General features: G+C 44.2%; 1 protein-coding gene across 4 annotated transcripts in view; it reads right to left on the bottom strand.

Moving 5' to 3' along the window:
- Positions 1–26,799, bottom strand: part of PRICKLE2 (prickle planar cell polarity protein 2) — a 1,392,985-nt gene that overhangs the window by 122,587 nt on the left and 1,243,599 nt on the right. For all 4 annotated transcript variants that reach the window (XM_069643708.1, XM_069643709.1, XM_069643711.1 and 1 more), the window contains one exon: positions 14,583–14,769. In XM_069643708.1, coding sequence (XP_069499809.1) covers positions 14,583–14,769 — 187 coding nt within the window. The remainder of the gene's footprint in view (positions 1–14,582; positions 14,770–26,799) is intronic.

Raw genomic sequence — 26,799 nt, 5'->3', positions numbered from 1 at the left:
AATTCAACAATCAGGTTTTTGGCTGCAGATCCTGAAGTCTTCTTGCTGGAACTCTTCTTCCATGCTAAGGTACTGTGCTGGCTGGGGTATTTACTTACCTTAAGCCTTTGTGATTTCTGTAAAGCTTTGAGGTGTTCTTGTGATTGGGAGGCCTCTCATCCAGTACACCCATGCCCACTGCTGTAACCCTCCTAGGGTGTCTTCTCAGAATTTCCTGGACCCTAACTAACATTAAAGTGAATTATTTACTTGTTGAACAGTCTTCCACAGGAACTCTGACTTTTGCCTGCAACAGAAGCCAATCGAAAACTTCCTACAGCTGGCTCCTAGACCACAAGGGTCCCTCTTCTGCCCCTGAGTGAACTCATGCTATAGAATAGGGAAGGACTGGATAAGTAAAGGATTCTGTCTGGAAAAGTATGTTTAAAAGTACTTACTTGTGAAAGAGTTATTTGGTAACTGTAACTCTGAGAGTGAACAGTTAAAAATGTTCTTACCTTGAAAGTGCTTTGCCACTTGTAAAAGTATATGTAAGGTTATTTTACTGATCTTGGTAATGTTCTGCCATTCTGGAAAAGTATATGTAAAGTCTTACTTTCCTTAGAAATTGTTTCGCCATTCTAACAAAAAGTAGATATAAGGTTAATTAACTCACCTGTGAAATGGGCCACCCTCTTCCTAAGAGTAATGCTTTTGGTTTCACTTTACTATTCCTATTAAGATATACATGTATAGTGTCCTCTATTGGGTCTTGCTGGCCAGAATAAGTGTGCCTTAGGTTACACTTACCCTTAAGTTGCTGGTAGTTCCTTTTAAAAGTCTATAGGTTTTACTTACCTTGAGTTAGCTGTGTGCCATCCTAAAATAAGTTAAAGAGTTATTGCTTACCTCAAACTGAGTTACACTGATCTGAAAAGCAACTGTAATTGTATATTCCACCAAAAGGTTTTACTCACCTAGAATAACTGAATAATAAGTATAGGTTTTTACTGCTCCTTGAATGAGTTTTCCACAATTCAGAAAAGTCTATTTGCAAGTTGGTTTACTATGTGATTGCTTTGTTGAGCGTCACTGCATAACTGACAGGGTCTACTACCCTTGTATCATAGAAAGTAATCTAAAAGTAACTAATGGTTTTTACTCCCCAATAATAGGTGTGGCCTATACTGAATGTGTATGATAATGTTTGACTTCGGTAGAATTACTGTTAGGTATTCTGCAGAATGTTTAGACTTAACTTGGCCTACATGTATTTACTGTCTCAGTTGAATGGTTTTACTAAGCCCTTAGTTGGACCTCAGAAAAACTGTCCTAACACAAGACTCTCTTTTTGATAGTGTATTATGGATGCTCATTTTGGCATTGGATTTAAAGGTTTCAAAGCTTATAAAGATGAAAAAGATGACAGTGTCAACACTTGAGGTATGATGCAATTCACAGAGGAGAACAACTAGAATAGATTTAGTACTGATGACAAGTCAAAGTCTAGCATGAAAGTATTGATTAAGTTGGAGGCTTTGATAAAGCCCATAGATATAGGTGAAGTGCATGTCAAGTGCAGTTTGAGCAGTTATCCCAGGAGGTTGACACGTAATTGTTGATCAGGAGTGGAGTGTACCTCTACTATGTGCTTCGAACTACGGGTGTCTTTCTAAAGGGGCTGGATTGCGAGGCAGCTTTTCAAAAACACTGGGCACGCAAAGTGCAAGTCAAATGCACTTTGGTGCAGTTTGCGGGCCTTGTGGAGCAGTATTTTATGTGCTTCCTTCTTACATATGTTTATCACCATTCTGCGCAAATAATGCATGACCTTAGAAGCAAACAACAAGCAGAAATTCTATTACCGCAGTCCTCCTCCCGAACTGCCCCTTCAGCTTATCTTACGCTAGTGTTCTTAACAGTTCCTCCTCCTCTTCACTCCAACCCATGCTGTTTATTGTTCCTGTCCCCTGGCAGCCGTGTGAAAACCGCCCTGCCTTGGAGTCTAAAAACATGGCCAGAATAATAGAATTTTTTTAAGTTAAATGTCTTGCAGCCTTTCATGACCCTACAATTTGTCTGCTTTCATCTGCAGCCTCTCCAGCTGTGTTGTAGATAACTACCTTAGACCCTGCTCCAACTATTGATAACTCCTTAACAGTGACCCCGGCCCTCTTCAATTCTGTTGAATCCAGCAAGCAAACAAGCTTACCTTTATAGGGTCAAAATTCTGCCAGTAATACTTCATCAACCAACTTTGACAGCCATGCTTTATTAGCTGTGAATGAAAACCATGTTCCTGTCTCTATGTCCTTTTAAAACACTACAAATGATCCTCATTTGGGGTCTGCGGTCTCGGATCATCTCTCATTTGTTACACTCATCTTTACCTACGACTTCCTTGGGCTCAGGATCTATAATAGCTCTGAATATTTTGCTAAACTCACTTTTCAGGCTATATGACAAAATTAAGGATGAGGTTAAGTTTGAAAAGAGAACCTTGAATGAAATCAATTTGAAACTTGACACTATTTAGGGCTCTTCATGAAGTGAGCCCAATTTGAAAGCTAGTCTTTACGTCACAACGTGCCTCAGATCATATATCGCTTACATCATCGATAAAGGAGGAGTTTTCAGGATACCAACACACACCTGATGAAATCCCTGTAAGCCCTCATGTACCAGCAGTTGATCCACCTGTCTTGCTTGTTGTTAAAAAAAGGAAGAAAGTTACAGCAAATCTACCTAAAAAATCAAAGAACGGGAAATCCAATAATTCAAAAAGTAACCGTGCCTCGAGGACATTTTTAATATCTCTGAGAATGACTTCCTCTAAACAGTAGTATCGGGCGGTGTCCTTCAATGATGAGGTAGCTCTCAGAACGGTGATGTAGACTTAGTGACAATGAAAAACCTGTCCCGAGAAAAAACATGAATAAAACTAAAAAAACAAAGGGATAGCTAAGTGTTGCGATGACCCTGATGCCAACATTCTTGCATTTTTGTCAAAAACCAAAGAGGCAAACCTAGGTGCACAATCTTCCGTCACTGTTCAAGAAGTGGATACAGCTTTGGAGGGCCTGATAAATATGTCCTTCTATTCTTCGGTTCCCCGTACTTGGGACACCTCCATTATGCAGGTTAAAAAACCTCTTCAGATTACCATTTCTACTGGTGCTCTTGTTAATAACAATGGACACATGCCTAGAAAGGTGAACACAGCTGGGTCTCATAACGAGACAGCCATCCTGAACAATTTGACATCTTCATCGCAGAGCAACCAGGTTGTTAAAACTCTTCGGTGTGAGCAACCAAGTATACCCCATTCGCCATCATTATGTTTTGGGATTGAATCAATTTTAAAAGCAGACCACTCCATAATTTTGAACCAGGGAAATATCTTAAATTTACTTTATACAATCTCATCTTTGCATAAATTGTATCTAGTGAAATTGATCTAGTGCACTTTGTTCATGACAACCGTGCAGATATTGTACTTCTATTTTCTAAATCTAAAATTGTATATGATATGTTTTTTAACTTTTCAGAGATTTTTCTGAAGATGGGCTATGAGATATTTTAACTCTAGCACAACTTTTACTCAGAACCATCTTGCCAAAGGCATGAATTCTTATTGTCATGATGATGCGTCAAATAAGCAGTCGATTTCTATTAATCCAGCCTTTGCACCTAAAAACCAGTTGGAACAGGACTGGTTTCCCAGTGCTGAAACACTTGTGTATAGGTGCGTTATAAATGCCATATCATATCATATTTTTACTCACTGGGTATAAATATCCTTGTAAACTGGTGATTAATCTTTTACAATGATGCACTCTAACTTTGCACTTGCAATACCAGGGATGTTTCACATCTTCAGAGAATGGACATTGTATTTCTTCATTTTAATGATGTTCATATTCTTGTGCTGCAAGAACTATAGCTCAAGGAATGCGGTTACATTGATGGTTTTACCACCTATTTTCAGCTAGCTCAAAAAGGCACCAAAAGTAGACCTTCTGGAGGTCTTGTGAGTGCCCTGAGCAACTGGTTTCCGTGCCAATCAAACGTTTTAAACAATGAAATTCTGGGTCTACTGGCATTAGTTCTAACAAGCACGGAGATGGATTGGTTAAATAATCTTTTGATTATTAATATCTACTTCAATCCTAATTCCTCTCAATGTGATAGACTCCTGGAAACCCTAACGATATCTAATGTGACAGGTGTGGAAACAATGAAAACAGAAATATCGTAATTGCCAGTGATTTTAATTCAGTGTATGGAGAAGGACCAGGTGTTTCTGATAAATCCCTAAACGTTTTACATGGATTTCAAACCCATGCTTCTGAGGGTATTTCCCAGATTCTGAAGGAGTGGCACATTCATATTAAGAATGGAAATGTTCTGGGCGATATATCCGTGAAACCAACCTAGAAAAGACGCTTGTCATTCTCTATAATAGATTGTGTTTGTGTTTCCAATGCAATCTTTCAGAATACTATGTGTTTTAAGGTAATAGGTGCCCCTAATAGTGAATACTATACTCTGTCTTGTACTATAAATCTTCAATAAAAGTTTGGCTCAAAATAGTTGGCTTTATCTGAAGTAACCATAGGCTTGGACCTGGAACCCTAGAAATATTGAGCTATTCAATGCCACAAGAGAGGAAATAGTCTAAGCTCCCTCAGCAGATCATAGTCAGCATCCTTTTTCTCCTTTGGAGTTTTTCAAGGCACTCTTTATGATACAAAAGTGTATTATGGATGCTCATTCTGGCATTGGATCTAAAGGTTTCAGAATTTATAAACATCTCCCAGATTTAGAAGTAGCTAACAAAAAGAGGGAGTTACGTACGGAGCTCCATTCTATACATACGACTGAATATGGAACCCCTTGAGACAAATTGAAACCGAGATACAGGAATTGGCTGAAGGAGCATAAATACAGTATGATCCAGAGGGACAGCATACAGATGCATGGCATTTTAGTTAACCAGCAGACCCACACGTTCTGGAGGATAGTGAATGGCCTCCCCTCTTCCCTGCAAGTCCTGCAATTGAACCCTCTTCCCGGCTCCATTTAGACAGCCCATTACACCAAACTATAGGCTTCAATAAAGGACACGGTCGATTGTGATCTATTTCATAACTTTGATTCTCCCTTGTCTCTTCCCTTTTAATCAGAAGATATACTGATGGATATCAGGCAATTGATGCACTCTCGGGATGTAGGCCCAGATGGTCTCCCAAAACTTGTCCTTAAAAGTAATCCATTATGTGGAATGACATTTATTGACATTATTTTCCCTGATTATATCAAAGAAGATGATCCTATGCCATGGAAAACAGCATTTGATGTGCCTATTTAAAAAAAAAGGAGATACAGCAAATGATCGCCCTATTACCCTCTTGAATACCAGCTCCAAAAGGTTTTCTTCTTTAGGGATATTTTCCAGTTGCGTTTCCATATAGATGTGGAAACTGGTCTTAACAGTCTACTTTTGACTCTGTTAATGCACCAAACTTTGAAGACGCATACACTGCTCTATATGGCATTTGTCGATTTGACAAAAACTTTTGAAAAGTCAACAGAGTCAAATTGTGGTTTAAACATAAATCATGGGGCAGGCCCACCTATCCTTTGGACATATTAATAAATCTGCATTCTAATTCCTCCTTGGCTTGGCAGTGGCTTGTCAGGCTGAAGAATGATGGTCAGGATGGTTGCCCAGAGCAATTTCAGGGGTTAGGATTAATTCCAAACCTTCCAGCCATCACCTCTTTTGTTTTGCTAAGTCACCCTGTGTGGGACGGTATGCCCAGACGTGGGTCCCGAGCCTGCTTGGCCTAGAGACCCAAGCTACTCCTCATTGATGATGGACAGTGAGGCTGAAACATGTCTTGGGATGCTTGTGGTCTCGTGCAGTTCGGTTTGGACTGCCACTTTTGGGGTTGTACCAAGCCTGATTTGCAAATGGTCTTTCCCCTTCTGTAATGGCTTGGTAGGATGAGGAATTATAGTCTGGAGGGTTGCCCAAAGCAATGCCAGGGGTTACAATTAATTCCAAACCTTCCAGTCATCACCTCTTTTGTTTATTCTAGAATATATGTGGGCAACTGCTGGATAGTGGTAGAAAAAAACACCTTTCTCATAAGCAATGTTAAATGTTATGTTGTGAGTCTTCTATACCATGCCAATCACCACCATATTAGTCTTGTGGTGCAGAGAAGCTGTCTGTTTTATAGGGCTACTGTGACCCCAAAGGGATAACCAGACCATAGCCTAAAGTAAGAGAGCATAGTAAGGATTGTGTAATAGGAGAGGCGGGTATAATGAGGGGAGGAGATACATTGAGACACAAAGGGGGTGAGAAATGTGGGGATGCTGGTGTTGGTGGCCTTCATACCTGTATGTATGGAAAGGGTGGGAAAATAACATAAAGGAGAATATAAATCCTCATGGGAACTAGAATTCTTCCATGAAGGCAGGTTTTCTGAAATGTAAGAGAGAAGTGTTTGGGAAAATGAGTGAAGCATGGATGCACCATGGAACCAAGTGTTTGGATGTTCTCGATTAACCTGTTGGGCAAATACTGTTAAGGTAACATTGATTGACACACCCTGCTGTCCAAGCTATGTGAACTGGGGTATGCCTGATCATTTGTAAGAGGTGACAAATCCAATTATTGTTTGTGTGAAAGGTGAACATAAGTCACACAGAAGGCAGGCTGGGATCTGTGTAGCTTGTACACCTAGACACTCATTACATAATAAACACTGAGGAGGGTGTATTTGACAGAAATGCCAATGTGTCATGTTCACTCACATCTCCTGAAAAGTGAACACAACTACCATTGTGGTGTTCACCCTTTATGTTGCTAAGTCTTTTCACTGTGCCAAATCACCACAGTAATAGTTGCAGGTCACATAGGCTTATCCTTCCATTCAAAATGTTTAAGTTCACTGAGCACTGTCTTGGGCACAGCAGTGATCAGGCTTTCAGGCCCTCCTGAGTGCCAGGATGCTATTGTGGGTCACAGCATCTTGAAACAGTGTCCCTCAAAACAGCCGGGCAAAGCAATTCTACTTACGCACCACTGACCCGGAGGCTTAAAAACGCTAACCGAGACTTAGTTCTATAGATATGAAACCTGAAAGGAATTATGGGTACTTATAAATAAGGGTGAGCTTTGGACCATGGCTCCTCTGTGGACACAGCCCTGGACCAGGCTTTCTGGAAGTTGCTGTGATCCGTTAGGAATTTTATAGAGATGGTTATAACAAAGGCTGGGGGACGTAGCTTCCCAGTTGTGGCAGCCAAAGGCTGGAGCGCCCTACCTTTAGACATTAGATCCGACCCTTCCCACACTTCATTCCATAGAAAACTTAAAGCCTGGCTATTCACTTCCAATGTGTAACCTTCTGTGCCTCAATGCTTACAGTATCATCCTTATACAATATGCTTCTGTAAATACCTCTGCTCTGCCTCATTACTAAATTACCTATGTGAATAAGATTGCACATGGAAATATTGCTGATTATGTACCGTCGGGAACAATGTATCTGTAAATATCTTATTTCTGTAAATATGCTCAAAATGATTTATGCCAAAACTATGTTTTCTATTGTTGCCTGTGGTAACCCCTGTAATGTGTATTACCTTCTCTCCAGCGCCCAGATACCTATGGGTTTGGTGCGCGCTACAAATGTTAAATAAATAAAATAAATAACGGTGCGTGAGTTAATATGCATAATCCTGCCCGGGGCTGCAGATACCTTGTGCTGGCAATAGAGGACAAGGTGACTGCAGCCCAATATGGGGGTTTAGTAAATTGCGAATGCTCCGGTCTGATAACATAACATACCCTTGGCATTAACATTGGAAATGTATGTTCATGCACCACACGTTGCCCAAGACCTTCAGCATTTTCAAACCCCATTATATGTACACCTCACATCAATTATAAAAATAAAAAAAATAAGTCTTGCAGGCACCAATATTCAAAACGAATAAAATATGTGTGAATTAACATTAAAATTAATTTCACATTAGTTTTCCATTGCTTTGAAGCAGATCCACTTTTTTAGAGGTGGGCAGCACTGCAGGCAGAGATGTACTGCAGCTGAAATGTACTTCTTCTAGCCCTGTTGTTCACAACAAAATGCACTGTTACCGTGGCAACTGCCACATCATATGGTATTTATAGGCCCTGCGATCTCCGGAGCTGCTCCTTCTACATCAGTGTATCTTCCCTGGCAACAATGTGTTCATCCAATAGGACAAAAATCAGCACGGATGCGAAAATAAGTCAGTGTTAAGAAATGGCAAATAAATGCAGGCTATCTTGTACTAGCAATCTCTCATCTATCGATCGAAAATCTCCAATACACATTTTGATCAAAATTATATGTTTCTTTCTGATTTTTTTGTCTGCCAATGTAAAATTGTCTTTACATGTTATAGGTTCGGGCCATGGCTGCACCAAAACCTATGCCATCCCCCGGTAAAAGAACTTCTTTCCATTGTGTGCCTCTTTTTGCTCACATGAGGCCACAATGCCAGGTGATAGGTTAGTTCTAAACATTGAAAACGCAGCCATTTATTTCTAGACTGTGGATTATTCTTAAATTCATGGTTTTGATGTAGCCATTGAGATTCTGATAACTTCACATATGGCTAATTTTAGGCATTACAAAACTAAGATTTGCCTATTTTTTGGCTCTCCAGAGGATAACAAACTAAGTCAGCCTGATAGGTCTCTAAACTGTGAACTTCACATTTCGCAGAGATTCCATGCAGCGATTGCATTAACCAATGAGCTATATTTTTGATGCCAGTTGGTAAACGAATAAAAGCGTTGGTATACAAAGACATAATGAAGGCTGAGAATGAGATCACAATTCAAAGATGTGACTACGTTGGAGATTCACTAAATTATTAGCATCACTGGAAACATGGAAACCTTCAATAAATCAGCTGACATTTACTGCTGAGTTTGAATTTTGAGATTTTGAAGGTTTGGTTCAGAGCTACATTTCTAAAATTCAAAAGTCTTGATTGGCAAAAGGAGGTATGTTAGACTCCTAAAGATGTGTGGCATCAGAATTCCATATTTGTTTTATTTATTTATTGTATTTATGATGCACCTATACAGCAGATTGTGTTTCCTGGTGCAACAAGACAAAAGAAGGGGGGTAGGCAGGGAAGAAGAACAAAAACGGTCCTACTAGGCCTCGTGCCATTTGGATCATGCAAGTGCAGTAACAAGAGGTTCAGGGGAGTGGGGATGGGGGGGAGCTCCAGTCGGAGCAGAAGGCGCTAATGCTAAGGAGGGAAAAGAAGTGCAGGTCGTAGTGGAAGCAAGGTGGAAATGAGGGCCCCTGAACTGGGCGAGTGCTAAGGGGGGGCCAAGTGGACAAGTGCCAGGGGAAAGCAGAGAGTGCAGAGGAAAGAGGGTCCATGTGCTAACTGCAAAGGAAGGGTCTGGATGGGCTCAGTAGGGGTGCAGGCCCAGCCAAGCTAGTGCAGGGGGACAGAGTCTGGTAGGGCAGGTGCAGTTTTGGGGGGGTCGTGGGAGAACAAGTGCTGGTGTAGACTGGTCAAGGAGGGCATAGTTCCCTGTATGAATCACAAGGAACCAGACAGCCAGTCAAAATGAGGCAGAGAGGGACCTTAGCAGAGGAGGGGGAGAGGGAAGGATGAAGAGAAAAGGAGGGTCTTCAGAAGCTCCCAGAACTTAAGGTGATCCGGCTCAAGTCTGAGAGGAGCAGGGAGGCCGTTCCAGAAGAGAGGGATCTACCCCCCATTCTCTGCTTGGAAGAGTGTCTGGTCTGCATAGAATTGGCGCGTGAAGATTGAAGGGCTCTAGCAGGGAGGTGTTTAGGGAGAGAGAACTGGATGTAGCGGGGTCCCTGGCCCCAGAAAGCCTTTTGGATGATGCAGAAGGTCTTGAACTTGATCCTTGCAGCAACTGGGAGCCAGTGGGGAGATTTTAGGGCTGGAGAGATGTGGTCCCTGAGCTTGCAGTCATATTCTGGATTAGTTGAAGGGGCGGAGGGAGGATTTATGCAGACTGTGGAACAGGCTGTTGCAGTAGTCCAGCCTATAGAAGACTAGAGCTCTGGAGACATTGAGTTTCTGGGGGAAGGTGAGGAAAGGGAGAATGCCTCTGAGGAGGTACAGTTGGAAGTGGGCCTTCTTGGCAAGGTCTGTGTTTTGAGGAGAGAAGGAGAGTAGAAGATGACATCAGGATTTCTTGGCGCACAAGGGGGTGAGGGCAGGGGGTCCATGGAGGGCAGCCAGAGAATAGGAGGGAAGGAGGGAGCTGGGGTCCCACTGAGAAGGTTCTCAGCCTTACTGGCATTAAGGCAGATATCGTTAGCAGCACACTGTGCCTTAATAGCAGTCAGACAGTCAGGAATGAGAGAGGAAGAAGAGGAGGCAGTGGAGGGAAACTTGAAGGAGAGCTGCACATCATCCGCTTAACACTGGAAGTGATGAGAGAAGGAGGAGATAAAATAGGCTAAAGGGGCAAGATAGATGTTGAAGAGCCACAGCGAGAGGATAGAACTTTGAGGGATGCCGCAGCTGGATAGTGTGATGGAGGAGATAAATGGGCCAAGTTGAATCTGGAATGGTCAGTCAGAGAGGAAGGAGGTCAACCAGTCCAGTGCCAGGTCTGTGATGCCGAGGATATCATGAGCCATGAGTGTGGCATGATTGACCGTATCAAAGGCAGAGGAAAGGTCAGGAAGGATGAGAACAGAAGTAGAGTTGTAATCGAGATTTGAGAGCAAGTCTTCACGGGTGTTCAGGAGTGCAGTTTCCATGCCTCTGGCTTCTCTAAAGCCAGACTGGTGGTCGTGGATACAACCAACACATTCAGTGTGGTGGATCAGCTGGGAGATGACTAGCTTCTTCAAGAGTTTGCCCAGGAAGGGGGTAATGGAGATAGGGTGGTAGTTAGCTAGTAAGAAGTCTTTTTGAGGAGAGGGTGCACAAGGGAGTCCTCGAGGAGTGGCAGGAAGGTGCCAGTGGCAAAGGAGTGGTTGCACAAATTAGCCATGGCTGGAGCAAGCAAGGCAATGTTGTCCTTGATAGTTCTGGAGGAGCAGGGGACCACCTGTTTGGAAGAGACTTTCATAGAGAGGACTTCTCTAGAGACCACATCCAGTGATATGGCCGAGAAAGAGGAGAGTAGGAGGGAAGGCCTGAGAGCGGGTGAGGGAGAAGGGAGGGGTGTAGAGGAGAGTGGGGACAGGATGTCTAGAGATTTGGTTATGAAATGAGAGACCAGTGCATTGCAGAGGGTCAGGGATGACAGAGGAGAAGTGGAGACTGCAGTAGGATTGGTGAGTTCCTTGATGGATGACGGAGAAGGAGGCTCGCAGTGCAGGCAGAGGCATAGCCGGGGGACCCAAGAGATCCACGTGGGAGAACAAGAGAGCATGGTCAGACCAGGAGAGAGGTGTATTGAGAGGGTTGGAGATGGGATGTCTGCTGAGATAAGAGCATCTCATGTGTCCGGCGGAGTGTGTCGGCTACAGGTCAGAATGGTGAGTGAAAGAGCGTCATAGAGGCTGTGGAAGAGTCCAGAGGCCACATCATGGGAGTTAAAGTGAATACTGAAGTCTCAGAGGAGGATAAGCTTGGAGGTGGAAGCCAGGAGAGAAAAGGTGAGGTCAGACCACTCTGAGAGGAAGAGGGAAGGGGGAGACTGGACCAGGGGTCCTGTAGATCGTGGCAAGAGTCAACGAGAGGACTGGAGAGACCCAAGTCTGCAGATGAGGCATTCAAAGGAAGATTAGAACTGAGTGGGTATGATAGTAGCAGGGACTCATTCAGGGAAGATCAGTGCCACTCTGCCCCCAGACCAGTTAGGCCTGGACTTAGAGAGGGTCTTGTAGCCATTTGGGAGGAGTGTGTCAAAAGTAGTGACAGAGCTGGCCATGAACCATGTCTTGGTGAGAGCGAGGGCGTCAAGGTCGAAGTCTTCAAGGGGGTTGTAGATGTCAGAGGAGTGTTTAAGGGCAGAGCGAGAGTTGAGGGTAACTAAGTGGAGTTGGTTGCCACCTTTGAGGGTCTTCCGGGGAGGTGAACAGGAATGTGGTATGCCCATCGATGGTGGCAAAGGGGTCAGAGGGATGGCAGAAGGAGGAGTGGCAGGAGAAGGGAAGAAGTTGATGAGAGACTGAAGATGCCTATCAAGAAGGAGGAGATTTGGCTGAGAGGCCTGGACCATGCCATTCTGGTAGACATTAATGATGTCCCTAGAGGATGGGAAATAGGCCATAGAAGTAAATCATATCCAGGGACCATATTACATGATCACTGCAATCATTTTCCAGCCACACAACTATGTAACATGTGCTCCTCTAGACAAGCCCAGCAAACAAATACATGTTTTTCTCCAACCTGATGTAGTATAGACACATTTTGTAAGTGCGGTTGTGCTCTTGTCTTGGCAACATCTCTAAACATGTGCAACAAGCCCCTTCATTTGTGGTGGGCAGGACCTTTGGAAACTTCCAACAGTTGGTTTCTAGTGTGCTAACCCTGTCAGACACAGTTCTTAGTAATGGATGTTACCAGGGATATCGTTTCTCTGCCTTTGTTGGTGGACACAATCTACCTCACCACACGTTAGAGGGGTGCATTCTCTGACGCATTCCATCTGCACTAGGGTGTCTGCAGGATTCCTTTGATCCTTCTTGGTCTATAGAAACGACCTCAGGATCCATTGGATATTCTTGGGCATTGGCAAAAAAACAGACAAGGATTGCAGTTTTTTCCTTACAATCAAGAGTGGTGTCAAATGTACGGTGCTTTGGAGGGGGTGGTATTGAGGGTGAATTTGTGAAACTTTATGTGGCATTGGCCAGACTACATTTGTATTGAGCTCAGCACAGTGCATTTCAGATCTAAAACTTACAAAAATGCACCTATGCCCCCATGTCATGTGGGCTGGCACACAATTTTGTTACAAATTCACAACGTTTTGTTGGGGGGATTGCAAAAAAGCAGCAGAAGACAGACACAAGAGCTGTTTATTCGCTATTTTTGACGTGGGGCATTTCATGTAATGGGATCCAACCACAATATCTAAATTGTGAACTACTGCACCGGAAAAATAGAGCATTTTTCTTGGAACACTTTGGTCAGAAACCTTTCAAAGGTCTACATGTGTTTGCAGAGGCCAAGGGATTACTGGCAAGTTTGATCCGCTGATGAAGACTAGGGCACTGCATGCAACTAAACTGACCACTTCCTTACATATGAAAGGATGAAGAACAGGTTTATTCCAGAATTAATAGACTTCTCGAACAATCGTTTTTTTGCGACATGCGTCTCGGAGAGAGAAGCAGTGCCGGATGATCCATTAGGCCAAGTAGGCACCGGCCTAGGGGCCTACTGCTTTTAGGGCCCCCACGACAACGGATCAAAATAAAGCAGTGCAGAAAATTACAAAAATTTTAGAAGATAATTTGTGAGGGGGGGGCGACATTTTGACTGCTAAAGGGCCACCACGGGACTTAATCCGGCACTGGAGAGAAGTGTTTTTTATTAATACCTCAATAAGAGACCTTAGTTCCAAAGAAAGATGCCCAATCTTTTCAATGTTGTGGTACCCATGGATTACCCCCATTCAAATATCTGTTCATAAAGAACGCAAATAGTTCATTTTCATTAATGTCTTGTTTTGTCGGGGATTCAGCAGAAATGTTGCACCAGTTTCAGAGGGGACCTCTATACAGGTGCAGATGGACTCTGCTAGAGCGAGGCACACAGAACAGGTGACAACAGAAGGAGATGAAGGAGTACAAGAGACCACTAGAAACCTCATCCATAATGCAAACACATTATTAGCATGATCATTATTCTATCAAAACAAGATACTTTGTTCCTGAAGATCTCATCATCAATGTGACTTAGAAGAGAAAATGGGGGTGTGCTTCTGCATCTAGACCCTGAGAATGGTCTTAATATACACTAAGGCTGACCAACAGCAGACAACAACAAGACCAATGAATCAACAGGGGCTAGAACAACCAGCAACAGAAGAAACTTTATATACATTAACAAAAGGTTCAATGTAACAATTTAACTAAAGTTGCGCTTTGAAACACTTGTCTATAGGCGCGTTATAAATGCCATATCATATCATATTGAAAGGAGAATAGTGCCAGAATTACCAGCTGGCTCTTCAACAAAAGACAACGTCAATGAAGACAGCTGTCCAGGCTGACTTACCATTTAACTGCTGCAACTACACATTTGGCGATGGCATCCCCCCACCGATAGTGTTGTGACAGACTGCACCCCCGATGGGCAGGAGTGGTGGCATCGTTATTAGACCAGGCAAACCACCCAACTCCAGTGTGCACTTGGCACGGCCAGTCTACAATACACCAAGCACTTTGCAGACGTTGCCGACCTGCCCCCACACAGAGAAGTACACATAAGGGCTGTGTCTTCTAACAGTCGATACAACTATGCTCTGTAAAGGTCTACTGTAGAATCATAAGGGTAAGACATCAAAGAATTGTATTTCATTTTCAACTAAGTGGCAGCTGAAGCAAGATGACTTGCTTTCTCCTTACCTATATGTTGTGCGCATGTGTCGCAGTACTCTGCATACAAGGACTCGAAACAATTGCAGCAATATGGCCGTCCTTCTTTCATGATGTACCTCTGGCCCCCAAGCACGGTTTCACATTCGAAACAGCAGAAGTGCTTCATGTGCCAGTGCCTCCCTTCGGCCTCGGTGCATTCATCTGCAAAAATGATCTGGGGACATGAGAACATGACGTCAGTTTGGAGGAATCATGGAAACAAAGACATAAAGAAAATTGGGCGGCAATGTCTGAAGAGCTCTCGCTGTTTTGGCAGGGCACGGAAGTGATTCCAGTCTAGTGGTAGGCAGTAGTGCGCATCACAGATATTTTTCTAGCAAATGTTTCTCACTTGAAGTTCAACATCAAAAGTCATACACATTTTAGCTGGGGGCTTGAGAGGAAAACCTGGGTCTCCTGCTAGGTAAAAAGGGCTTTAACAAAGCAGGTCAAAATCCAATGGCCTGTGGCGTGGGTTTATAATGCGATACATTCTGGTGACAAATGTGGCATGATCATAAAAGCCATTTTGTAGGCTTGGAATAAATATTGAGTGCTGTCCAATGCTCTTGTTGCCAGAATGTAAACATTATGGGAAAAGTACGAAATTTGAGGAAAGGTTTTTTGAATAAAATTCTAATGATTTTTGTACACAGGTTCCTTATTAACCAAACTTGCGTTCTGTGGTCCAGCAGCGGAGTCCTATATGTTACAGTTTGCAGATGTGTCGCTTGTTACGCAGGCATATTGTCAGGTCTTTCACATCAGTATTCTAATTTCATCCTGCATTGGTGCTGCAAGTAGGGCCATAGATGTCAGTCAGAACCTGTCTGAACCAAATTGGATATTGATGTCTCTCCCGAATTTCGCCAATTTTATCAGAGTTACTTATAGTTGAACATACCAACAGTCTTTATTGAACATTATCAAACTGCTTTGGTCTGTGACACTGACTGTGTGTGCTCTAAAACAATACCTGTTCCAACATATGGCATGTCAAACAGACGGGATGGTTTAGGTCTACATGAGGATCCCATTTCAAGTCTCAGGGTATGCATTCGTTGTGTTTACTGAAGAACTAAGGGTCATTTTCAGTGGAAATGACTTACAATTCAGGTAATGACAGAGAGCAGAGGCAGCTCTACAATAAGGTGACTTTACAAAAGAGTATTGGTTGATGGAGTGGCGTATACCAATTGGTGAAGGGGTACAGTGTGTATTCCATTTTAACCCACTAACACTATGGGCAACATCCGAAGAGGTCCCACAATAGTAAGATAAGCATGCAGCAGTTAATGACTCCAAACAAGTGAACACATGATAAAACACACACTACACAGTATCTTGAGCAAATTCATATTTCTATCTTTTATTGACCTAATTCTTCTCGCACGATTTCTATATTTGAGTGGGGAAGAAGGGGTGGATGAGGGACAAGGAGTCATTGTTTGGCTGGATAAGATACATTAATTTGGCAAACCAACACCTTTGAAAACACCCATCTACCAAACATTAACTCATTACAGTGATGACAACAAAACAAAACATACTCAATTAGATAATACATATGAAATAAAATCATTCCAATATATAATTATAATTCGCCTAATTGGAGAGCTCGCATGAAATTATTTTTTTAAATAGTTGACCTAAAACAACTCATTTTCAACTAAGATTTTTATAAAATATGTTCAGATTATGCAGAAACATATTCCTTTTCTGAAACCGAATACTATTGGGTATTCGTGCCAATTATATTTCAAAATCATCATATATTACGACATAATAATATTACCAATGGTGCCTTTTTTATTTCAAAGTTTAAACGCTTTGTAATTTCTAGAAAGAAAATGCTGTAGAGATTTGTAATCTGTAACAAGAAACTCCCAAAAGAAAACCGTGAATTTTAAAAAGTGTATTTGCTTTACAACAATACAGGACTGCTGTGGTCCCAATTGCTACTATACATCAGCCCTGTATTAGTTATATTGGTGCAGTAAAGCTCATCACTCCTTTAGAGTTCAGGGTCACCCTCACATGGCTAAAATTGTATCAACGGCAGCCATAATTAATAATTGAAGGAGGCGATAATCCATACTATTGCAGGCTGAACCTTGTGTTAATAGCCCACATGCCTGTGTTAAGGGCCTGTATCTAGGGGAGGCTGTATGGTGCCTTTATACCCAGGGTTGGCCCACACTGACCGTTTTTATCCCTATTGGCACTCATGATCTTAAGGCATGGGCCCTTAAGTCTACTAATCAAGGCAAAGGAAAACCTACCTTATGCATCTGCAATGCGGCCCTACTCTTTTGAAGTCTGTTTTCAGTGTTTATTGCGGTAAAGAAGTCAACATAGAAAACGTGTTCAACATCAGAACCCAAGGTAAGTTATTTCATTAGAGTCTTTAGCACCTGCGCCTTAGGACCTTGGGGGCTCATGGGGCTGGTGGTCGTTGCACATGACTGTATTTTAAAATATTAGGAATTCTATATTATTTATCTGCTTCAATAAGCAATATAAGATTGTTATTTTCAGCCCATTCAATCTGGTGGCATTCTGAAAGTTCTTATGATACTGTTGGACATTACTAACCCCATCCCTCTAAGGAAATACACAGTGAATGCAGATTATTTGAGAGACACTCTGTGTATTGGAAAACATAGGTCTGCAGGTAAAGTGTCTTGTAGAAAAGTCATACAAAATCAAGAATATAGGCCTCATTACAAGTATTGCCGAGGGGGAAAAATTGGTGTTAACAGAATTCCTGCCAATATTCCTGCTCCGCCATACTACAAGTATGGCCCTAGAGTGGAGGGTTTACCTCCAGCATGTTGTTGGAGGTAAATCCCACAACTCTCTGGCGAAAAATCAGCAGAAACAGCAGAATTGCTGTGGTGGAATTACTGCTGTGGTAATTCTGCCAAAAAAGCCCCATAGAGTCCTATCGACTCACAGAAAATGAGGATTTACACCACTACTGACACTTGTAATCTGGCAGTAGTTCTGCCAGATCAAGTGGCGGTAACAGTAATTCAGTTGGTCGGTATTGTGGAGGATTTACCGCCAGAATTCTGCCCAACACGTAATGATGCCCTATGTCTTTAAGGTATAAAGTGGGGTCTTAAATTTTACTAGGACCCATATACAATGGGCTGGGGATGGGGACAGACCACTAAAAGATACCTTATACCTAGTCTTCTTTCAGGAGCTTGACGTGTCGAGCTGAGTTTCTGGGCACTTTCAGGTGCATCAAATTTGGTCTGAGTCAGTCAGGCTGGATTGACAGAATTCTGTAATGTGATGCAATTCAACAAGCGGCAGAGGCTTGAGGCACGAACAAGCTTGGGAGAAACATCCATGTTCATATCCATGCAGTTGGAACGTTTGACAGGGTCACAATTCAACTTCAATGACAAGCTGGCTTGACTAGGTCCAACAACACCATGAGGTCCAACAATCAGCAATGGCTCGAGGTGGTAACAAGCTTGGGACAGGCAGGCAATGTTTGGATCAGCCAGCTGGAAGGATGCTAAACCTGGCTCTAAGTGTAGAGTGTCATATTCAGATTTGTTGGGTCTTTGCATTCTAATGTATTGTAGTCGTCATTTATATAGCACCATTTGTTTGGCCTGAAAGTGCTCTGTGGTTGGAACACCCTTGGCGAACGAAGTCCAGGCATGGGAAAGTTCTAAGAGTTAAATTTAAGATGTGTTTGTGCATTTGGCCAGGATTAGGACTTAGGAGGGCTGGCTAGGGCCCTGTAGGCAACCCAGAGGTCAAGCACATGGGTGGGTGCTGTTGGCAGTTTAAGATAAAGTGCTAGTGCAGGAGTCTCGATGTGTGCCCAGCTAGACCTAAGTTTTCGATGTAGGCTGTCGCTTTATATTAATGGCAGATTTGCTGAAGCACATCACAGGTTTCAGTCGGGACGGCTATGTGAGCTGCTAGACCGGATTTGACATAGCCATAGCTGCATTCTAGAGTGCATGGATGGGAAGACGTGCCTGCGGCCTGTGTCCACAGACCTGGTGCGATTTATGCATACCTTAGACTTCGACAGATTGTGGAGGACTCTCAGTGTGGGCCTGATTTCTTCTCTGGGAGGGAGGCCAATGAGCAAGCGGGGCGCAGCATTTTGGATTTTTTGCAGTTTCCTACGTTGGAACGCCAATGTGTCTAGATAAACAGAGTTTGTAAAATCGAAGTGGGAGAGGATGATGGTGAGGATGGCAGAGATTCAGTGAGGATAGAAGAAGTATGGGAAGCTGCGCTCGAGGATGCATAGGTGGAAGAAGCAGGTTCTGGATACAGACTTGATGTGCTGGGAGAGGGATAGATCCGTGTCTAGTGTGCATTCAAGGTTTTTCACTGTGGTTGAGGTTGCCGGAGGGGGGCACGGTGCTAGAGAGTGAGACCAGATGATAGGTTTGGAAAGGAGTGCAGTTTTTTGGCAGACTAGGATATATGTTTTTCCATAGTTGGGGATGAGGTGGTTGGCTGTCATCCAGTGGTTAATATCCGAGAGACCATGATGTTAGAGCTGGACGGGTTGAGCCTGGCGATTTTGGGATTTTATTTTTAATAACCTTATTTAAACGGTTGCGGCATACAACATTGTAAGTTTGGTGCAACATATTAGCACAGTTGACATTTAGTAATTAGGTGCGTGGTTCTCCTCGAGTGGGGGAGGTTCGGGTGGGGGTTGTCAACCTGTGGAAGTTTTCAAGAAGAGCCTTGTTGACCATGGTTTATGTGTTTGGGCTGGGTAGTCCTTTTCATAGTCCAGGACTGGTATCCATATGTTAGTAAAGCGGTGGAGTGTCCCTTTTTTAATTGCTGTGACCTTTTCTGCTACCAGGATGTCCACGATCTTCACACACCAAAGTTGCAGCAGCGGGACCTCCTGCGATTTCCATCTGCGGGCGAGTATGATTTTTGCTGTTAGGAGGAGTTGGGTGATTAGCTTTGTTGTCACCCCAGTTCTGGGGTAGATCTCTGGGAGAGGGGACCCTAGCAATGTGACTTCTGGATCTAATGGTAGGGTTCTTTGGGTGAAGGGTTCTTTGGGTGATGTGCTCAATTACTTTAGGGCTCAGAGGGCTTGTGCCACCGAACAGTCCCACCACATGTTAAAGTAGGAGCCAGGAACACCACATTTCCTCCAGCAGGTGGCGTCTAGTGAATTCTCAAAGTGGTGAAGGCGTATCGGGAAGAAGTACCATTGGTATAGTCATTTTAGGGCACATTCTTTGTTGGTAATACATCTGGAGGCGGTTTTATTCCTGGTCCAGATAGCCAACCATGTTTGGTCTTCCTTGGGGTGTCCTATATCGGCTTCCCAAAGGGCCATGTATTTGGGGCAGACAGATAACATATCTTCTTGAAGGAGCTTGTACCATCTCGAAGTGTCTCCTCCCTGCAGGCCCTTCTGCAATGTCAGGCCCAGGGCGCTTGGCCCCTCGTTTGGTGGCTGTGTGCGAAATCCAGTGGCGAATTTGTGTGTAAGGAAACCTGTCTGACTCCAGGAGGGAGAATCTATCTTTATATTTTTCAAAGGTGAGGGCTGCATCATTTTCGTACAGTTGTGAGACCTTCTGGAGCCCTCCCCTTATCCAGTTTCTTAAAGTTTGCCGGGTGTAAGCCTGGGGAGAAGTCTGGGTTCTGAAAGATTGGGGAGAGGGGGCCTAATGCCTGCATGGTTCCTTTCCTTTTTATTGCCCAGTGCCAGGATTTCAAAGTGGTTTTAGTGGAGGATAGAAGTTTAGTCCAGCTCCTGCATGCTGCTTGAGCAATATGTGGCAGTGTGCTGAGAGGTGCAGAGAGCCCGGATTGTTCGATGTAGACCCATTTCGGGGGGTTTACTGGAGAGTACCAGGTAAGCATATTTGCCAATTGTGCTGCGACATAGAAGTTACGAAGATTAGGGACCCGCATTCCTCCCCATTTGGCGTCAGCCACCATCACCCTCTTTGCTATGCTTGGTCTCATGCCTTTTCAGATAAATTGGGAGATTTGTTTTTGTAATTTAGTGAGGGGTTGCAGGGGGATATCCACTGGTAGGGCCGTGCAAAGGTACAGGTATCTGGGGAGCAGGTTCATTTTGCATGCCGTAATTCTTCCCATGAGTGAGATCTCTTGAGTTGTCCATCTTTTTAGATCAGCTTCCAAGTCATTCCAAAATTGGGGGAAGTTGGCTGTATAGAGATCTTTTGGGTTTGCTACTATGTGGACCCCTAGATATTTAATTGACTTGTCACTCCATTCTAGCGGGCAGGTCCTTTGGAGAGAGTATATTTCCCCTGGAGTTAGCCTCACCCCTAGGGCCCCTGACTTTGCGTAATTATTGGTGAACCCTGCCACTTCCCCTGCCTTCTAACTCATTTAGGGCCATTGATAAGGATGTCTAACAATTGGTGAGTGAAAGCATTACATCATTCGCGTAGAGTGATATTTTGTAGTGGTTGTCCTTTACTGTCAACCCTGAGATAGAGGTGTTACTACAGATCCTTTGGGCCAGGGGTTCCATAATGAGGGCAAATATTCACGGGGAGAGCGGGCAGCCCTGTTGTGTACCAAAGGAGAGGGAAATGGGGGCTGAGAATTTCTTATTTACCCTGAGGATTGTTTTGAGGGTGCTGTAATTCGCTAGAATCATTCTACAAAATAAAGCGCCAAAGTGGAATGCTTCAAGGGCTAGCCACATAAATGCCCAATCTACCTTATCAAAGGCTTTGATTGCATCTAGGGATAATAAAGTCAGTTTGTGCCGGTCTGACGCTGCCATTTCCACTATATCAAGGGCCCTCTGGATGTTATCTTTGGTGCTTCTACCCATGATGAAGCCATTTGGTCAGCCTCTATAATTTTGGGGAGAATATTTGCTAATCTATTTGCTAGAATTTTGGAATAAATATTCGCATCAATAATGAGGAGGGATAATTGGTCTATATGACACACATTCCGTCGGGAGTGGCTTGAAGAATTTGTAGAATTTGGGGGAGAAACCATCGGGGAATGGGGCTCTGGGTTTTAAGGCTTTGATTAATGAGTCAACGTCTTCTGCTGTGACCGGTAATTCCAAGGCTTCTCTGCCCTTGAGTGATATCTTGGCAAGGGAGGATCCTGCAATGTAGTCTTCTTGTTGAGCTTGCAAATGTTGAGAGGATGACATGGTCTCTGTCAAGTGTGCCATGGCCAGTTGTAGCTTAGCATATTCTGCATATTGGGATCTGCCCGATGGATATTTTAGCCTAATGATCAGGTTTCTTCTTTGGGTTTTTGCCAATTTCTACGCCAGGATTTTGTTAGCTTTAATGCGTTTGGCGTAGTATCCATGTTTAGTTTTTATGAGAGATTGTGCTGTTTCCTCCATATAATGGGCTTCCAGCTTGCTGCTGGCTATGCGTAAAGTTTGGGAAGCCTAAGGGGACCGTCCTTTTTTATGTTCCAGCACTGCGGTGGACACTACACTCTCCAGGTGCTTTCTGATATTCATCAGGTGTTTTTTGTATGCCACTGCCTGGGCTTTAATTCCCCCTAATAACCATTTCATAGCTTCCCATCTGGTGACTAGCTATGTAAGTTCACAAAGGGTTTCCTTGAAATAATTCTGAATGGCTTTAGTTAGATCGTCCCTGAGTGCCATGCCACCTAATATTGGGTCACAGAGATTTCATCTGGGTTTGGGGGGGTCTGTGTCATGAATTTGGGCCGTGAGGATAACTGGGGAGTGGTCCGAGATTACTTTGGTTCCAATATCCACCTCTTCTGTGTACTGCATAATCTGGGGGCCAGCCAACAGTAGGCCGATATGCGAAAAGGTAGGGTGCACGTGTGAAAAGAAGGAGAAGTCTTTTGTCCCGTGGTGGAGCACCCTCCATGAGTCCACCACTCCCAGGGCCCTGAATAGGTGCAGTAGGGCCAGCGCAATTTTGAAGTCTCTTGCCATTGGAAGGTGGGATCTGTCAATGAGAGGGTACGGGACCCCGTTAAAGTCCCTTCCTATGATTACTTGCCCCTCCAGGAAGGGTAGAAGATTAGCTTCCAACTCTTCTAGGAATTCTTCTTGTTTATCGTTGGTGGCGTACACTGATACTAGAGTGTACAAGATGCCACACAGCTTACCTTTAACACCTCGGGCCACACAGGACTTCCATTTCGGTGAAAGGGATGCCCTTTGCCATGAGGATTACTGTGCCTCCTTTCTTAGCGCCACTGGACCATAGGCTCTGCAGCACAAACTGGGGATGTCTGCCTCGATTAGGTGTGTTTCTTGGAGGAATACCACTGAGCTCTCCAGGTCGTTTAGGCGTTGGAGAGCTGACCTGCATTTGTTCGGGGAGTTCAAGCATTGTATGTTGAGGGAGACAAATCATAACTTCTGGTGTGGAGGGGAACCTTCTTGTCTCTCTGTCTGGCTATGAAGGGGGGAGAGTCCAAGTGATCAGCTTTTGCCATCTGGTTCCAATAATCTTCCGTTGAGCAGCCGCAACCGGATTTTCAACTTTTCAAAACAAACATTGTAACTAAACTGTTCAACAAAAATACCAACAAGATTAGGCCTAGAGGCCTTTTGCCCAGTGAGTGATTGCACTTTTCTAGGTCGGGCTATACCGTGAGGAGACCAGGTTCCTCTGTCGTTTGGCAATAGGGAGTTATATTTAAATGTCCTGATGCCCCTATACTGGGGAACCATGGGACAGGCTGGCAGAGATGGTCATGGTTGTTGCGGGGAACTTAGTTTGGCATCTTCTGGCCTCTTGCTCCCTTTGATCAAGTGTTGCATTTTGGTTTGGGGTCTCCGTCTTTCCCTCCAGCAGGTGATGGTGCTGTGAGGTCCTCATCTGTGGTCGAGGGTTGCCTTGTCAGGATGCCCTCTGCTTCTTCCAGAGAGCCGATGGTTTGCATCATATCCTCATAGGTGAATTGGAGAGTTGCGGGAAAGATCCGGCGGTATCTAAATTTCCGGTCTTGAAGGAAGGTGGTTAATGGTCTCATCGCTCTGCGTCTTTGTACTGTTGCTACGGCCAGATCTTGTTAAATCTGGATTGATGCCCCTTGATAGGTCAGCTCGCCTTGCAAGCCGGTCGCAGCCATGAGACTTTGCTTTGTGGAAAAGAAGTGAATTCGGGTGATTACATCCAGTGGGAATTATGTGGGGGCCCCACTTCGGCTGCGCAGTCTGTGTGCACGGTCCAGTAGTAGCATGGTTTTATCACAGTCTGAGACCCCCCTGACTCTTACGTTGTTCCTTTTCGCTCTGTTTTCATTATCTTCTTGCTTAAGTGTGATAGCTTTGTTTGTCCCCTCCAAGAGCTGAACCTTCCTGTGCAGCTCTCTTTATTGGGTTGTTTGCTCCATGGAGTGGTCTTCCGCTTCACTAAACTTGTTCCTCTATTCTGTTGTCCAGCCTATCTACTCTGGAGGCGATTTTGGACATGCAGTTTCTAAATTCAGATTTAATGTCCATGAACAGTGACTGGATATCCTCCTTTGCGGCCCATTGGCCTGGGAGTCTTTCAGGTGGTTGCATCTGGGGTTCCCCCCCTTTTGGTTTTTTCTTCTTGTACTGTGGTTGCAGGAGGGTTGCAATATTTGCAGACTTGTGGGGTTTCTGGTATCTGGCCATCCTTATTTTTGGCTGTATGCTGTGCCCAGGATCTGCCTCCTCTCTCAAATGTGGGAGGGGGGGGCAGCTCTCACTTGCTATGTCCCTCTCTCCCCTTGTTGTGGCGTTGCCCCTTCAAGCCAATGTGAAGGTAGCTCAGTTCTCAAGCAAGTCGCTGTTATGGGGTGGGGGTGCTATTGCTGGGGATTCAGCACTTATGCTTTATGCCGTAATGTGGCTGTGGCGAGCACACCTTTAAGGGAGCTGCTTGTCCCTATCTGCCTACCGGGCTTGTTCGCTTCGAATCCTTCTGCTCCTGGAAAGGGGTTTTCATGACTCCTCCCTCGTTTCCACGATCTTCGCTTTCTTTTAAGCTGGTGCAGCAGCTCTGGTTTTGCGATAAGACCGCTGCTGTCAATTATGAGGAATGCAGTCACTTCTCACACCCGGGGAGCTCATGCCTTTCCTCCGTCTCTTCTCCGCAGGACCCTGCTATTTCCAATGCGTCCTGGGGCAGCTTTCCGTGGTCGGCGCCATCTTAGATATGTCTTTTCTTCGAGGCTGTCAGAATTTCGGGTGACCATGTTTTGCTTTGGCCGGCACCCAATTTTGCAGCAATTCAGTCTGGAGCTTCCCCTATCGTTCCGCCTTCGATGCCATACTTTAATATTCCTGTATGTGCTCCCAACGCGTTGCTGTAGGCGGGCAGCCCCGGGCTCCCCACGAAGGATCTCAGACAAGCGTCCGCATTGCCAGGAATTTAAGGATGATCTGGGTATCGTCTGCATAATTGTAGCAGGTGAGATTGTGGGAGCGGGTGAATGTGGGGAGTGGGCTGAGATTGATATTGAAGAGGAGGCTATAAAGGAGGCTAGAAAGGGATGCTCCCTGTGGGACCCCCTTCGGCACTGGGAGGGATGCAGATGTGAAAGGGTAGAGGACCATGATTTGCAAGCGATTAGAGATGGAGGAGGAGATTCATGTGAGGGCAGTGTCTCTGATTCCTAAGGCTTATAGCCTGTTTAGGAGAATGGTGTCAATAGTATCAAAGGCGGCAGAGCGGTAAAGGAGAACGAGTACAGCACATCCTTCCATGTGCGCTGTTCTTTTTAGGACTTCCCAAACGGACACTAGGGAGTACTCAGTTCCTCAGAGGGGTCTGAAGCCAGATTGGGCCACGTCGAGGAGGTTGTTCGCTTCGGTGAAGGGGCAGAGTTTCTTGTACGCTGTGCGGTCCATGATTATGGCCATGAAATGGGTGTTCGAAATGGGCCGGTAATTCTGGGGAAGGAGTGGGATGAGGGTAGGATTTTTGGGAACAGGTTTGAAAGTATTCGTTCTGGAGAGCAACAGGTTTCAGGAATGCAATGTCGCTTGGCAGCTCTGATGTTGCCAAGGTTCTATGTCATTTCACTGTCAGGTATTTCAAAGCCTGCAATTTAAACGTGTTTGACAGGTCATCAAATTCTTTTTTTGGGGTCCCCCCAATCCCCACCTCCTGCACCTATTTTTACCTATACCCAATCCCCCAACCACTTTTATGCCCTTTCCCATCCCCTGCACCCTCCAAAAATTCGATTAACTAACAAACACGTTTAAACTGCAGGCTTTGAAATGTCTGACGATGAAAGAACGTCGTACCATTGCCAAAACACATTGGAGCTACTGGCGTGGAAGTAGACAGGGCCCAGCAAAGTACAGATGTGTGAACTATACCTTTCAGTATTTGTAAATGGGGCCTGTTTAGCAGAGCTCAGTCTGAGAGAGAAAACCAGCATCATTTCACATAGCAAAAATAAACAAAGGTCAGAATTGCACATCCGTACAGATGGAATTCTGTCACAGTGTGCTTCTGTATTCTTTGGGCGAGGGCCAGAACTATGCAGAATGAAGTATGGTGGTAACAAAGCAGCAAGAACACATTTCTGATTTTAAACATATACCCAATTAGACAGTTTAAAAGCATATGCCTAAAAATGACCCAACACATGTGATATGTATGGACAATTCAAATGGCAGTTATTGAGAGGATATAACTTTCTTCACAGTGCTTTGTTATGTTACAAGAGCCCTATCGATGATCCCTGAAACAATGCAATGATCGAGAATCATTCAAGAGATCAGTGATTAACAGTTAAAAGATGGTGCCAGATACGTTGCTGAGCAGGGATCCAAACTATAAACCTACAAACTAATAGTACCAGAATGTCCTCTATTTGCAGCTGCTCTCTCCTGGTTACGAAAGGGTTACAAAAAGAGCGCTGTTGATGGATTTAGGAACAAATGTGTAATTTAGATGTTTTTAGAGATGATTCACATCGGATTGTAAGGGGGCACAGGTATAGCAGCCGATTCCGAATGTGAGAGTGCTTTAAGACTCAGAAATAGTTGTCCTTGAAGATTGGGAGCCTTCACAATGCATGATGAGTTACAATCTTCCTTTTCTGTTTAGAATCTTTCATTAAACATGATCAGGGGGCATGTTGTGATTTTTCAGCATTGCAGTCTCCAGCTAAGCTGAACTTCTCTATTTACTTTCCTCGCCTTTAGCAACTTTGCAGTAGAGCTTCTGGAATGGGATCTTACTGGACTTCG

Source organism: Ambystoma mexicanum, chromosome 2p, assembly GCF_040938575.1.
Source record: "Ambystoma mexicanum isolate Mex_15411 chromosome 2p, UKY_AmexF1_1, whole genome shotgun sequence".
NCBI classification, from domain to species: domain Eukaryota; kingdom Metazoa; phylum Chordata; class Amphibia; order Caudata; family Ambystomatidae; genus Ambystoma; species Ambystoma mexicanum.
The sequence above is the reverse complement of the archived record's forward strand: the minus strand, read 5'-3'. Positions and strand labels throughout refer to the sequence as shown.